At 37.5% G+C, this 16,945-nt stretch overlaps 1 protein-coding gene across 1 annotated transcript; it reads right to left on the bottom strand.

Annotated features, from left to right (window-relative positions):
- Positions 1–242: 242 nt before the first annotated feature.
- On the bottom strand, positions 243–16,239 carry LOC141634084 (uncharacterized). The gene is made up of 5 exons (XM_074446385.1): positions 16,148–16,239; positions 2,957–3,325; positions 2,315–2,431; positions 1,918–2,186; positions 243–1,327 (listed from the first exon to the last, which is right to left on the bottom strand). The coding sequence occupies exons 2-5, from the start codon at positions 3,299–3,301 to the stop codon at positions 1,063–1,065; spliced, it is 996 nt and encodes a 331-aa protein (XP_074302486.1). The 5' UTR covers positions 3,302–3,325; positions 16,148–16,239; the 3' UTR covers positions 243–1,062.
- Between the last annotated feature and the right edge of the window lie 706 nt (positions 16,240–16,945).

The raw sequence follows: 16,945 nt of genomic DNA on the forward strand, positions 1-16,945 counted from the left end.
GTTTTGTTGTGTTTGTTGGGCCTGTGGGTTTGGGTCCAACACACACACGCGCGCGCGCGCCGGCCCGGCCCGGCCCGGCTCGGGCTCAGGCTCGGGTTTGGGCACCTGCAATCGTCTCTGGAAAAACACAAAAACAATCAGAAACACTACCACTCTCTCTTCCTCTCTTATAATTTCTGGGTAAAGTATTAATGTCGTTCCAGGCCTTGCATTCTTGAGTGGGCGAGTTTGTAAGGCGGCATTAGTGTAAACCTTGGGGACTACCGGTCAGTGCTGATCGCCACCACGGTCGTACCGGAGAAATAGTTTTCAAAGCAGTGGTCCGTCCACGACACTACCTTCTGTTCGGTATTTCTGATCTTTATTGTTACTGTTTCGTTTTTACAACAACACATCCTGTTCATGATACTAATTACAGATGTCTAATAACATCAACTCTTTGACCTCGAATACAAAATTTCATCCATAATTCACTATCAACGGAAATGTCAAGCAGGCATTTACCCTGGAATTGCGAGTTACGAAGCCCTTTGTCAGGAGCAAGTCATACATCAACTTCACCGCTTCCAGAAGGCCCTGTTTGCACTAAACCTGGTAAGGCTTGGGTTAGGGCATAGGCCTGGACAGGCAAACCATTGGTACTTTGGTCACTGGTTAGTGGCCTTGCCTGATAATAACCACTTTGGTATGTGTATCCCGGTGTCGAGTAATTGGAGTAGATTGAGGCGGTATTTGGATCAGCACCTGCCTCGGGAACCGGAACTTGAGAATTAGGATATGTTTGATTCCCATAAGCAACATTATTTACGTCTTTATGGGGCCCGCTATATGGTTGATATCCATGCCCATAAGACAATCCTGTGGAGTTAGTACTATCATCATTATATGGATATGCAGTAACCGTCCCAACTTCACTGGTTCCCGGCTGTGGCCCTTCCCCTTGAGTATAAAAACTACTTGAACCCTCGTATGCATTGAGGCCACTTGGCACCGCAGCTGCTTCATGAGGATATCCCTGAGTCTGACAATGGTAGCCCAGTTCCGACGCATTTTGCAAGTTGTTCACATGACTCGCTCCTGTTGCATTTTGCTAGATAATGGGTTGAAAGTCGAAGTTTGGTCGATGGGAATCTGGGTTCTAGCAGCCATAGCAACCCAATAACTAGCTGGTAAGGATGAGGATTGGATAGCTGGTACGGATACGATGCCTTGAATTTGTGGAGGATAGATTGTGTGGAGAAGTCTTTTATCCTCGTCATAGTAGCTGTTTGCAGAAGGGGAAGGGCGCACAACTGGGTTGATAGCTTGCTTAGGTATGTATACATTTCTGTAAATAAGCATGTCAATAAGAAAAATTATACTCCTTAGTAGATTCTATCATTCATAGCAACAAATGTAACTAAAGGTTTTTTTTTTTGCCTACTAGGATTACTGGAATCGCAAATTCATTCACGCATATTGGCATATTCCTATCACGGTCTATTTTTTCACTCATTTTAAAGAATTCAACATGGGTGTGTGCCCAAGTGTCGCCCTCGGCTATTTTTTATGAAAATTCCAAATGTTTTTGACTTAAAATGAAGTGGCCAAATGTGTGTATAGAGTGTTGGACACGGATATAAGAGGTAATATATAGAGCAGGAGTAAGAAAGATCGCCCCGTTTGTTTAAATTCGAAGTCTCAATACTCTATTAAGTATTAAGTACATATCAAAATCGGATATCAAGTATTCATATTGCATTAGCCAACCTTGTACCCCACTCCAGTCCACTTTCTAGAACGCAGATTCAACCCACTGACGAATTTGTGCAAAATATAACCAGTGGTGATTTGAATCCTCTTCACAATATATGCTAAAATAACAACGAGATCAACAGTGTCCGAGTCTAATCTGAAAAGGGCAAACGAGGAACCTACCGCAGATGAGTATCATATCGTTGAAAGCTTGGATCATCTGGATGATATGGTTGGGGTGAACGTGCTGACCCATACCGCCCATAAGCAATACGCGAATGACAAAGGTTAGAAAGAAATTCGCCTCCCCTTGATAGGGGTATTTGGTTGTGAGTAGAATGCAAAGAAGGCAATGGTATTTCCGGAACAGAATGGTAACTGGGATAAGTCAAGGAAGCCTGCTTTGGTGATCTTAAAGTGATAGGTCGAAACAGTGAAACCAGCTTATCTACCTGGATAACATTGCATGAACACGATTAAATATAAGCACTACAGAGTATAGGCCTTCTAAAAGAGTACTGATGCAGAAAAATGTGAAGTGAGAAATAAAAGGACGAACAAGGCCTTGGCTTTTACTCACTTGTTCATAGCTGAGATCCTGCTTAAACTTGAATTTACTAAGGTAATTTTCTTTGATAGCATCTTTGAAAGCTGCCTCTGGCAAAGGTAAGCAATCATTGGCAATCGAGAATTTCACCTAGAACAATTGTAAATAAAGGTGTAAGAAAACAATCTTGGATTCATTATCATTTCATTTACCCATGTTTCTAATTGACTTGAGATCATAAGATTCAGCACTTAAAGATAGGCCAATTTAGTGCCTGAAAAAAGAGACTTCTACAGATAATGAAGGGAAGAGTTCCTCCTTCCCATTCCCGGCTAATATTAAGGGAAAAATAGTGAAAAAAAAAATATTTTTCCATTAAATAGGCAACTAACAGTAAGCAAAGACATAGTGAACAAGGCAGCACCAGAACAGTGTTTACCAATCGTTGATCAATATCCCAACCCCTCCTGTACCGAGAACCCCTAAACATCCGTCTACAACGCATCACGTCTTTATTTATAATACACACAAACACAAAAAAATAAAATAATGGGAATGGGGTAGACACACAGCATACAAGATTTCAACCACTCACTCAATGCCTCTGCCTTACATAAGCACGTAACAAATAGATCAATTGACTTGCCAAATTAGAAAAGGTTGAAATCGAGGTACCTGAGCAGGGAATCTTCCCCCAAAAGCATATGGTTCAAGTGCTAATTTCCCAACAGAGTCAGCAACATAGGGGCCATACAGGAGCTTCACATCAAAGTCAAACAAGAACAATTTTGCATTAGGTTTGATTTGTTCTACAACATCGATCCTTATCGCTGGAAGACCAAAAACCCTGTAGATGAAGCAGTCTGATTTTGTTTTAGCATTGCAAATGAATATATATCCAGCAAAACCCCCCTCTAATCTACGATCTTGTCTCATGTCTGCATCAACAATGGCAGTCGGGCTAGACGTAGTTGGAATACCAGAATCAACATGTTGAGAGGTTGTACAAAGTACAAACATGGGCAGGAGCTGTAGAATTAATTTCTGAAGTGATACAGTTAGAAGAATTCTGTTATGAATTCTGTTAGACATTGTATTAGCTGTCAAATAACAGAATTAGTTATTGTTTAGCTGTAAACTCCTATAAATGGTCATCTTGTAATCATTTCTATATTCATTCATAATCAAATACAATTCTCTCTCAATTCTTTCTATCTCTTCTCTTCTATCTTCTCTCAACTCTCTCGTCTAACTCCATTGTTAGACCTCTTCCACCATTAAATAAGATTGATACAGCTGAGCACATAGCTCCTGTATCATTGGTATCAGATAGGTTATCCTGGCGCCAACACGCAATCAATCGAAAATGGAGGGTCAAGTCAATGCTTTACAACAACAACTTCAAGAACAAGCGAAGAAATTGGATGAACAAGCCCTGCAGAATGCTCAATTATGCCAGAATATGACGCAAATGATGGGTATGTTCCAGAATCTTCAACACCAACTTCAGCAATCAAGGGATGGTAATGGAATTCTTACTTCAGAATCTGGGCATGGAAATGGGACCCCAACTAGGAATCTTGGGTTTGTTCCTAAACTTGAATTTCCCTCTTTTGATGGTAATGGTATTGTTTACTTGGGTGCAAAAATGCAGTAGATATTTTGCTTTATGTAAAATAGCTGATTCTCAAAAAGTTGATATGGCTTGTTTGAATATGGTAGGCAAGGCTGAATTATGGGCTTCAAATTACTTGTCTGTTCATGCTAATGTTGCTTGGGAACAATTTGTGATTGATTTGTCTGCAAGATTTAGGGATAATCTTAGCTATAATATTGTAGAAAAATTTAATAAATTGGTTCAAACCAGTTCAATTACTCAATATATTGATGATTTTGAGGGTCCGAAAGGATTAATGCAACAAAAGAATCCATTATTGCCTGATAATGTCTTTTTAGACAGTTTATTGAGGGCCTTAAGCCAACCATAAAACCATTTGTTAGAGCTTTCAAACCCACTAATATGGCTGATGCTATAGAGTTTGCTAGATGTCAGGAAGATGCTCTTCAGGCTAGCGTGTCAGTTAATTCTCATTCTTCTAAGTCCTAGAATTCTTTTTCTAAACAACCCTCTCAACAACCTCCATTGTTACCCACCCCAAAAATGGCCCCTCTCAAAAATGTGGTCACCAATTACCCACCAAGGCCAGGGCAAAGGAATTATATTCCTGCCAATGTTAGAGCTGATAAAATAGCTAAGGGTGAGTGTTATTACTGCAATCAACCTTATGATAGGAACCATAAATGCCCTTTTAAGGAAAAACAGGTGTTTACTGTGGAAGTGCAAGGGTGGGATGAGTGTGAAGGGGAGACTGAACTGGAATTGGTGGTTGGGGAAGAGGAGTTGGCAGAAACAGTACTGTTGATGGATGAGCCTTGTATCTCTGTTAATGCATTGTCGGGAAATCCAGGGTATCAAACTATGAGAGTGGTGGGTTTTATTAATAAAAAACCTATACACATTCTCATTGACTCTGGGAGTACTCATAACTTCATGGATGTGGCCTTGGCTTAACAACTTGGGTGTAAGGTTGACACCATTGCTCCACAATCAGTAACAGTTGTTGATGGTAACCATTTAGCTTGTCAAATTATTTGCAAGGGGTTCAGTTGGGTGTTACAGAATCATACCCTAGTGACTAATGCCCTACTTATTCCTTTGGGTGGTTGTGATATGGTGTTGGGAGTGCAATGGCTCAGTACTTTAGGGCCTGTCCAATGGGATTTCAGGAAATTAGTCATGCAATTCCAGTTGAATGGGGAAACTGTGGTACTAAAGGGGGTCCCTACTCAAAAGATTAAACTCATTCAAGGGAAAAAAGCTGATAAATGTGCCTTGGAATCTACTCAATTGTGCTTGTTGCAACTTGTTCCACAAAATATGGAAGAACCATTCTCTTCTTTGGATATTGGTTTCCATGCCTTAACTGCAACTGCTGATACCCAGCACCCTGCTTTACAGAATCTTTTGGAGCAATTTAAGAGTGTCTTTGAAGAGCCTAAATCATTGCCTCCATCTTGTGGGGTATTTGATCATAAAATACCTCTGATTCAGGGTTCAGAACCAGTAAGTATAAGGCCTTACAGGTATCCTTTGGTAAAAAGGGATATCATTGAAAACCTTGTGCAAGAAATGTTAGACAGTAGTACCATCCAGCCCAGTTCTAGTCCATTTGCATCTCCAGTAGTGTTAGTTGGCAAAAAAGATGGATCTTTGAGGCTTTGTGTTGATTATAGGGAGTGATAGGTCCATTTTATATACATTTTAACCCCCTAATTTAGCTCTATTTTACATGTCATTTGCACTAATGTTAGTGTTTGTGAGCTAATTTCGTGTTCTAGTTGTGTTTGCTTGTTTTTCATTGTGTTTTGTAAGAAATTAAGCTTTAGTAGCTTTTTCCCGTCAAAGTAAGTTCACGAGGCTAATAAGAGCAAGTCTTGATCCTACAAAGGTGTTTCGGGAAGCATAGGGGTATTTTGGGAAGAAATTTGGAAACCCGAGCAAGAAGAAACCAATGTTAGTTGGTGGATATGTAAAGAAATGAAATACAAGTAAAAGCCCAAGCCATATGCAAGCATTGAATGCCAAATGATGCTCAGGATGCCTTAGACGGATGCATTAAGAAACAAGCATCGGATTCCCCATCAACCATAAGTGCAAAGTTAAGACGAATTTAAGAGAAAAATGAGAAAAGTCACGGCCCCGATAGGGCTTGGTGGCCCCGATCGGGGTTACCACCCTATAGCTTATTTCCGTTACTCCCTTCACTCCTATAAATAGAAGCTTTGGTCGACACTTCATGGACACTTCCTACATACTTCCTACACCACTTTTATACTCTGATTTTAGTTCTTAGTTTAGGTTAGATTAGATTTCCTTTTAGCATTTCCATTATGTTATAAACAATTTCAATTCAAGTTATATACAATTTACATATCAAGTTATTTATATTTGCATTGTTCTTCAATTCCATTTCCATTTCCATTTCAAGGTAATTCTATTCCTGTTTTCATTATGTTTATCAGTTCAATTGTCATTAGTTTAGTTTACATTTACATTATGTTAGAGTAGTCCACCTTATCTAGGGAATGAAGGAAGTCATGCATAAAAAAGTATTTGTAACATGATAAATTAGGCTCACGACTCAGTACTCACAAAAACCCTCAATTCACTCAGCGCCTCCTCAGTCCTCACTCCTCACAAACTTTCGATCCCCATTCCTTAACCCTAATTTCGATCCTCAATTGATATTCACAAAGACACAAACTTTCGATCCCCAATTCAACTCTGTCACACAAGTAGTCTCTCCATCAAGGTTTTTTGTTTAATTTTAATCCACATATTTCGTTTGATTTTCCTTTGATTTTGCTTGTTCATGTTTTTGTTAGTTTGATTTTCATTGTTCATGGTTTCGATTGTTTCATTTTGGTTTTTCATGTTTAGGTACTTTGGCAGGAAGAGAAGAAGATAAGATAAGAAGAGAAGAAGGGCTAGTTTACCCCCTGACTTCACAAAAGTGTCTACTTGTTTTTTTAATCGCATTTAATAGAGAACCAGGAAAACCGTATCTGGTATCCGGATTCCGGATATCCGGTTTAACCGGGTACCCTAAAACCATATACCCGGTTAAACCGTATCGTATCCGGAACAAAAAAAAGGAGTTTTAAAAACCGTATACCCGATACGGTTTTAAAAACCGTATCGGGTATACGGTTTTGCTAAGCCCTAGCTACTGCAGCAGAAAATTTCCACACCTTTTCAGCAGTTCTGGCTGTCTAAGTTGATGGGGTTTGATTATGAGATAGTGTACAAGAGTGGTAAGGAAAATTTAGCTGCTGATGCATTGTCAAGGGTAAATGCATCTGAAATATTGTGTTTGGCTATTTCAATGGTGAATTCTGACTTAGTTCAGAGAATCAAGGACAGTTATTCTCAGGATTCCCACCTATCTTCAATCTTACAATCCCTGCAGCAACAACAACCTGTGGGACACTATACCTTGATGGATGAGTTGATAAGAAGAAAAGGGAAAATAGCAATTGGGTTGGATGAAGGCTTAAGATCCCAAATTCGTACCTGGCATCATTCTTCAAGTGAGGCATTCTTCAAGTGAGGCTGGACATACAGGAAGAGATGGTACCTTGAGGAGGGTTAAATCATTATTCTATTGGAAAGGGATGACTAAGGACATTAGTTGGTTTATTAAGCATTGCTAAATATGTCAGGCACAAGGTTACATGGTTCGGGATTCGGTCCGGTTCGAGTTCGAAGTTCGAGTTCGGAGTTCGCTACTTATGGTGAACTCGGTTCGGAAGAGTGTATTAAAGCTCAGAATTGGGTTCGCTTTCCAAAAATAACTTTCTTTAAATAACATAAAATAAATTCTAAATTCCAAAACAATGTAAAATAAAGTTTCAGCAACAAAGATTAAACATTTTAGCAAAGCAAAAAGAAACATTGTTTTCAATAACTAGCTAAAATCCTACATTCCTACCCACAACGTAACTCTTCTAATCTAACTAATGAATCATCTAAATAATCACTCTCGGGATTTATATCCCATTTCTTCGACGGTCCTTGATTATAGCTTGTAGTGTAGCGAGATAAAAGCCGGATATTTGAATGAATGAACACGAGTTTATCCGCACGTGCTCCATTTAGACGGTTTCTCTTCGTATTGTGGATAAAGGAGTATGTGCTCCACACTCTCTCAGCGGACGAACTACTAACGGGTGTGATAAAACTCTCACCGCAATATCGCCCAACTCCGGAGTCTCGGATCCATACGCATTCCACCAAGAAATGGGATTCATAATAATAGCATCGGCAATAGCTTCACGCGTCCCGAAAATCCCTTCTCTAGATTGAAAGGCTGATAATTGTTGGCGTAGAAGTGTTTTTCAGACCCCGCGTCTTCACCAATTTTGTCAAATGCCTTTAAGACTCCATTAACGACTTCTCGGTCCGCATTTGGTGGGCGCCTCGGAAGACCACCGGGTGCAGGGGTTTTCAAATAATTGGCATCGTAAAAGTGTGGGTTAAGTGCAAACCCAAGGCAATGTAGAGGTATATTCATTTTCTCCTATCGACTAACAAGTATGTCTTCCATTTTATCCCAATCCCTTGCATGTGTGTTATTGTTCACTATATCCTTCATCTCACCAATCATGCAATCCATTTTTTCATACACTTCACCCATTTTTTGCCCTTCCCCATCAGAAAATTTTATCATCATATAAAGAGGTTTTGTTATTTTTAGGACGTTCTCTACCTCATCCCAAAAGTCACTATCATTTATGTTAGCTGCGACTCTTCTCCCTAATTCTTCATCCCCTTTGATCCAATCTTTCCAACCCCTTTGAACAACAGTGATAGCAAGAGCGTCACGACACTTTAAAAGCCTTTCCAGTAGCAAATGACGAGTCTTTGCCACTTTTAACAGTTCCAAATCGGAATGGGCGCGAAAAACAGAACTAGCATTTTGATGATGTTTGAAGTACTTAACTATCTCCTTTCCTTTTTTGTATGTTTCACTCATCCACCCAAAGGATGAATCGAAATCTTTAAATATTAAATTTGTTGTATGCACAACACAAGGAGACCAAAAAATGTGTTTGTGTACCTTTTCAATCTCCTTTCTGTGGCCTTGCAATTTGCGGCATTATCCGTAACTACCGTAACACATTGGATGGCCCGATTTCATCAATTGATTTGATAGGTAATTCGCAATATTTTTCCCCGTCTTCTCCTGTCCGAAAAATCATCACAGACGTATGAACATGGAGCCTCGGTTGTTTGAAGCGATAACATTGATGAGTGGCTCCCCTTTGACGTTAGTCCAACCGTCCGACACTATAGGCGTTCCATAAGGACCCCACGTTTCTTTCACAACAGCCAACTCGTTGTCCACTTGACGGTATACTTCATCTAATACGCTTGTTCTTGCTCTATCAAAAGAAGGTGGTTTGTAATCAGAAGGAGCATTAGATAATGCTTTTATCATGTTAGTAAAATCTGGATTCCTTAGCACATTGAAAGGAATGCCATTGGCGCACAATGCTCGAACAATAAGAACATCGAGTTGTTGTCGCTCAACTGTACGGAATGATTCCGCAATAGGATTCTTTTGAGTTCGATTTTCCCGTTCATCGTTTTTAATGGTTGATTTGGTTAATGATTGGGAACCACCACTAGACTCTGCTTGCTCAACCATTGCTCGGATTCTTTGAAATTCGACTGTTTGCGAGCGTAACGCTACAACGAATGATTTCATATTTTTCGCCTGGTTGAGGACCAAAAAAATGATGATGAACTCTTGTATAGGAACTCGTGAAACTTCTTTTACAATGATTGCATGACCATTTTTTCTTACCGATTTTGGTGATTTCCGAATACAAAGGTAATGGATTTGGTGGTTTGTGTTGTTTGAGGTTGTGTGGGTTCGGTTTCCATATCATCTTCATTTATCACAATAGTTTCATTGTGATCTTCATGTTCAACTTCAGTTGGATTTTCTTCGCATCCAACCGATCGTTTGGTTCCTCTTCTTCCAAAAGCCATTTTTTTTATTGAATTTTTAATTGTGTAGAAGACTAAGATGAGGGAGATGATTGTGAGCGTGTGTTTAGTGCGGTGCAATTGATTGCTATATAATATTTGATAGGCTTAGTATTCAATGTTGTTGTTGGGCCTTATTCTATGTGTAAACTTTTGATGCTTCGTATTCATATTCTAGAATAATCTTCTTTCAATTTATTATTAATTATTTAATTAATTAAAAACTAAAAAAATCTCCTTTTAAATTTTTGATGTCTTATTTAATTAAAAATAAAATGGTATTCTAATAATGGTATTAGTGAATCGACGTAACTTGTAACTTATACCATTCACTCGTTGATCATCTTTATAGATCAATACTACTATTAGTGAATCGATATAATAACTCGTAACTTATATAATTCACTCGTTGATCATCTTTATAGATCAATACTACTATTAGTGAATCGATATAATAACTCGTAACTTATATAATTCACTCGTTGATCATCTTTATAGATCAATACTACTATTAGTGAATCGATATAATAACTCGTAACTTATATAATTCACTCGTTGATCATCTTTATAGATCAATACTACTATTAGTGAATCGATATAATAACTCGTAACTTATATAATTCACTCGTTGATCATCTTTATAGATCAATACTACTATTAGTGAACTGATATAATAACTCGTAACTTGATCATCTTTATAGATCAATACTACTATTAGTGAATCGATATAATAACTCTTAACTTATATAATTCACTTGTTGATCATCTTTATAGATCAATACTACTATTATTGATCTATAAAGATGATCAACGAGTGAATTATATAAGTTACGAGTTATTATATCAGTTATTATTAGTGTAACTCTTGTAATCATATACATTGATAACTCTTAAGTTCATCTTGAGTGTAACCCGCAATGTTAAATTGAGTATGATTATCGAGTTATAGTTTAACTCGTACAAGTTATATGCTGTAATAACTCATAAGTTCATCTCTGAATATACATTGATAACTCATAAGTTCATCTTGAGTGTAACTCGCAATGTTTATTGTTTGTTATTGATTGACCAATCAATCTAATTATTGTATTACTCAAATTCCAAATTCGAATCGAACCGAATTCGAATCTTATTGTTTGGCACTTTGGCTTTTGATCAATCTAAGAATAATACTTCGTATTAACATATATACATATATGTGATCAGTGATCATTGATCATTGATCATTAATTAAGTCAATTGCTTATGGTATTGATCAATTAAACAACTTATTTATCAACTAAGTCACTTTGACATTATTTTTATATAACTATTGCACTATACTTTGTCATTACAAAAATCTTTATCTGCGTAAAAATTTAATAGGTCGAGTCGTAAAGAGGTGGAGACGTGGAGTATAATCAACTTATACATCGGATTATAAATACGATCACTCGTTGATTATTTATATCTTACACAATAAAGTAATGACAAATAATTTAAATAAAATAACATAAACATTATCACAACAATATTTATAATTGTAACAATTCATTTATTGATTAGTAATTTTATACTAAGCCATCACTATTTTATTGATACAATATGATGTTATATTTGCTGATATTGCTCTTCAACTTTTGCTCTTATCCTTTCAAATTCCTGTCTATTAGCCATCATTTCCGTACAACGTAATATATTAGCCCTCTTTCCTGTTGGAGCGCCGAAAAAATGTTGATGAATTATTGTATACGAGCAACAAAAATTTTTGTTGCAATGTTTGCATGTCCAATACCGTCTTTCTCCTCGGATTACTTCATCGTAGAGTGGAAAGCGGGTAGCCATTTTTTATGTTAATATTTTTAGTACAATATATGAGAACTTATTAAGAGAAAATATAAATTTATATGAAATGTTTATATGAAATGTTTTACAAAAACACATATTTATAGTAAACTTGCCTTGCTCATATTCCATGTTTTTCAGATAAATTTATATAGATGTTAGTGTTGAGTTGTTGACTAAAGTTTTGGAAAAAAATGCAAACCTAAATTTATCCATTTAAGAAAATGATACGGAATATTAATGAGTCAGTCGTTATTATATAAGATCGTCTTATCGTGTGAAACAGTTTTATTATACGGAGTACAAAATAATACGGAGTAATCTATTTATTATTGTTTAGTAAACTTGCAAATGGGGAATGAAAGAGTTGTATTGGGACTTGTTAACAAAATAAATAAAAAATAAAAACACTTTGACTAGGTCATAACTTATGCTAACTTTACAGTTTTCCATGATATGCAACGCCGCTTCTTCTTCTTCACCTTCCTTCGTCTTCTTCTTCATCCAAACTTTCACCTTCCTTCGTCATTAAATCCAAACCCAAGGCCAAAATCCACCACCAATTCTCTCCTCGCAATGCAAGACGGCCGACCTTCTTCTTCTTTACTATAACCCAGATCTCCGTCAAGTTTCCGTCACTAAATCCACTAACCCAAGCCAGAAATCCACCGATGAACCCTCTCCGGCGCCGGCACGGCCGACCTTCATCTTTCTTGATGAATTAACATTGAAGTCTATACCGTAATCCCCGTCTCCACCAGTAAGTTCCAGTTTTCATTTTTGTTTGCCTTTTTCATTTTTGTTTGCCTTTTTCATTTTTGTTTGCCTTTTATTCGCTTGGGCTTGTTTCTTCTTCCGACAAGGGTTCGCCGGAAAGACCGACCTGGTCCACGTATTCCGCCGGACCGTTCGCGAACGAACCCAGATTCGGTTCGACCGAACTGGGTCGTGGCTCGTGGGGGCGAACCCCGAACCTGGTATCCTTGGTCAGGCAGCAAAGCATGAGAATGTGGCTTATCCTGGTTTGCTACAACCTTAACCAACCAATTCCTGAAGAAGTTTGGATTGATATATCAATGGACTTTATAACTGGATTGCCTAAATCCCTAGGTAAAGAGGTAATTCTGGTTGTGATTGATAGATTAAGCAAAAGTGCTCATTTTATAGCATTATCACACCCATTTACTGTTGTACAAGTAGCTCAAGCATATTTGGACAATGTGTTTAAACTGCATGGTTGGCCTAGGAGCATAGTCAGTGACACAGATTTTTCTGAGTCAATTTTGGACGTCTTTATTTTCTTTACATGGGACTGAATTTAAGTTCTCATCAGCCTATCATCCTCAAACCGATGTTTGAAACAGAGGTGGTTAACAGGTGCCTTGAAGCATACTTAAGGTGTATGTGTGGTGATCAACCCAAAGAGCCTTAAGACTTTTATGATGCAGGAACAATACCTTTCTAATGCTCACTTTATTGTTATTGTTAAGACTGATAAAAAAAGCCTTAAGTGGTTACTTCAACAAAAGATTTCTACACCCTTCCAACAATTTTGGCTTTCAAAGTTGATGGGATTTGACTATGAGATACAATACAGTTGTGGAAAAGAGAATTTGGCTGCAGATGCTTTATCAAGAGTTCAAGGGGCTGAGTTATTGTTAATGGCTCTATCTCATTATCAACTCGACTTAAAAGAAAGAATTCAGGCCAGTTATACAGTGGATAACTACTTCAATGAAATACTTCTCAAGCTACAGCAGGGAGAGGATTGTTATCCTTACACATTGAAGGATGGTTTAATTAGGAGACATAATAAAATTGTTTTAACATGCAATGAAGAAATCCATTCTCTAATCTTAGAATGGTTACATACTTCTCATCAGGGAGGCCATTCAGGTAGAGATGCAACTATAAAAAGAGTGAAGTTTCTTTTTTATTGGAAGAGCCAAAATAAGTCAATAAACCAATATATTAGAAACTGTATCACTTGCCAAGCCAACAAAAATGAATCTGTGGCAAGCCCTGGTCTGTTACAGCCTCTTCCTATTCCTGAAGAAGTGTGGGTGGATATCTCTATGGATTTCATTACCCAAATCTCATGGGAAGGATGTTATATTTGTGGTGGTTGACAGGTTGAGCAAAATGGCTCATTTTATGGCTTTATCTCATCCCTAATCAGCCAAGACAGTGGCTCAAGGATATTTGGATAATGTTTTCAAACTCCATGGCTGGCCTAGGAGTATTGTCAGTCTCAGTGCATTTTGGAAGGCCTTATTTACTCTACAAGGCACTGACCTGAAGTTATCTTCTGCTTACCACCCACAAACTGATGGCCAAACTGAGGTCAAACCAAAGGATTGGAGTAATTGGTTGCCTTTGGCTGAATGGTGGTATAACACCAATTATCACACTGTTACACAACATACTCCTTATGAGATTGTCTACAATCAACCTCCACCATTGCATTTACCCTATCTTCCTGGTGAAACTATAGTAGAGGAAGTGGACAGGTCTATGCAGAAGAGAGAAGAGATGATTAAAATACTAAGAGAATTCCTGACAACTGCCCAATGCGAATTTAGCTGACAGTAATAGAAGTGAGAGGTCATTTCATATTGGTGACTGGTGTCGGCTTAAATTCTGACCTTATAGGCGGATGTCGATGAAGTCTACTTCTCGAACCAATCATAAATTGTCTGCAAAATATTTTGGTCCATTCCAGGTGGAAGCAATTATAGGCAAGGTTGCTTATAAGCTCAAGTTACCTCCTGAAGTTCAGATTCATAGGGTGTTCCATGTGAGTCAATTGAAGATTTTTAAGGGGACATTACCTAACAAACCTCATATACCTCATTGGTTGAAGAGCAGGTCAGTAGATCAAGTCTTGATTCCTCATGCTATTCTGGCTAGGAGGGTGGTCAAACATCAGAATATGGCCAAGGTGCAATATCTGATTCAATGGGAAGGAATACCTGAAGATGACGTACTTGGGAATTTGCTGAAGAATTTGAGCTTAAGTATCCCACCTTTGATCTTTCGACTTGAGGCCAAGTCAATCTTAAGGGGGTAGGAATGATGCAGGAACAATGCATCATCAGGAAAACGTGTAAAGGAAGTTGTTAGCTAGTTACAGGTTGTCAAAATTAGTTACAGGCTGTTAGAAGTTTGTTACAGGCTGTCAAAGTTAGTTAAATTGTAACTACTTTTACTATAAATAGGAGAGTCATCTCTTGTAATACTCATTCATCAAATAATACAAACTTTCTTCTTCAATCTTTATCTCTACAATTTCACAGAATATCATACTGTTTTAGTACTCGGTTTCCCTCTCATTTGGGGTGATACCCTGACACTACAACAGAATACAATATCTTCAAAAAGGGAGAATGAGAGACTAATACAAATCCAGATGCAGAAATTTACAATTATGACAGTGAGATCCCATTACTTCAGAAACTGTAACAGAACACCAAAACAAAATTCTCGCCCCACCCCATAAGCTAACATGCAACAATTACAAGAAGGTACAAGCAAAACACAAAGAAGACCTAATTGAAAGCAGATTTGATTCAGGGTATGTCATTGATGTTTTCTATCCGTTATATTTCCAAGGCTTGAAAAGATAGTATGTAATCAAAACAAGGTTCAATCATCTGGAAGACGTGAACATTCGCATGCAAGATGAAACATGACACACTTAGTGCAACAGACAATAATCTCCAAAAGAAACTAGAATAACAATTCATGTGCAGAATCAGACAAGGAAAACAACGTAATTCCCGAATTGGGTGACAAGTAGAGAGTGAGCTGCAAATGGTAAAGCTAGAACATGTGTCTAAGCGGTTTTTCTTCGCAACTAGGAATCGCTGAAATGCAAGTACAACTCAGATTTGCAAAAGCTAGCATTTCAAAGACAAAGTTATGGACTTGCAGATAAAATAAAAGCTTAACAGCATAAAAGTACGTCTCATTGAACCCGATGTAATGCCTCCAACCCAAGACGTAATCTTCACCTATCCCCTTCGGTATTACTATTAACACCATACTCCATAAATTATTAAAAATCCGCTCAAACCTACTCTAAACACGACTAAATAGCAACAAAATAGACCAAATTCATAATAAAACGCCATACATCACTGTAAAATCCCCAAAATGTTCGTCGCGGAAACCAAATCCTTTAATTTCACCACATTCAAGATTCTGGACAGACAGACAAGCAGTAACATTCACTCAAATTTCACCACAAATTAGCTTCAAACTGCAATTCATGAAATGATATAGCCATAATTTCCAGGTTACCAAAATTAAAGCATTAAAATTACAAAACCCTAGAATTATAAAGATGTCGATTAAAATAAATAATCACAAAAACAGATAATAATTGTAGGAGAATTGTGACATGGAAGAATAAACGAAAGAATTACCGTCGATGATAATGGAGGTGATGCGAGTGTGATGTTCGTCTTTTTGCAGTTATAACCTAAAAATGTTGGCCAAAGTGCCAAACTACCAAATTGGTAAAAAAAAAAAACACTTTCTTTTTATCGCCCTTAATTTACTAATATTGTCCGACTTAATTACTAAAACGGAGTTGCTCTTTCATGGACAAACATTACTCTTTCACGGACTTTTTATCATTATGTTTCCATACCTTACTCTTTCCCCCAAAACACAAAATTAACATTCTCTCTTAGTTCTCTTCCTCCCATATTAATCAAATATGTAAATTATTCAATTATAGATGCTAGTTCTCATCTTGATCATATTATAATTCTAATTTATTAACTTTATTAACCATGTTATATCAAATTAGAGAGATTAAGCTAATTTTAACTAATGAAATTAGGGTTTGAAGAATTTTTTGTGTTAAAATCAATGATACACGGTGTTAGAACACTTTTTGTTGATGATGACAAACCTACTCTAATCTTGCCTTAAGATGTTTTATTTCAGCATTTAGTCCAATCTCCGAATCAAGAGATTATCAAGTGATTATGGTCGAAACGTGTTGAACAAGCAACCCAAGATTTGTGTCGTAATAGAGAGTCACCTAATGTAAAGGGAAAAGAATGTAGTACTAAGGCAACAGTAAGCAGGACTGTTGTTGAACAACAGTCTGCTTGCTAAGGCAACAGCAACAACAGTCTGCTTGCTAAGGCAACAGTCTGCCAGACCGTTGCTTCAACTCGTGTCACTTGGAAGAAGTCTTCATTTTCAAAATG

This window comes from Silene latifolia, chromosome Y (assembly GCF_048544455.1).
Source record: "Silene latifolia isolate original U9 population chromosome Y, ASM4854445v1, whole genome shotgun sequence".
Classification (NCBI taxonomy): domain Eukaryota; kingdom Viridiplantae; phylum Streptophyta; class Magnoliopsida; order Caryophyllales; family Caryophyllaceae; genus Silene; species Silene latifolia.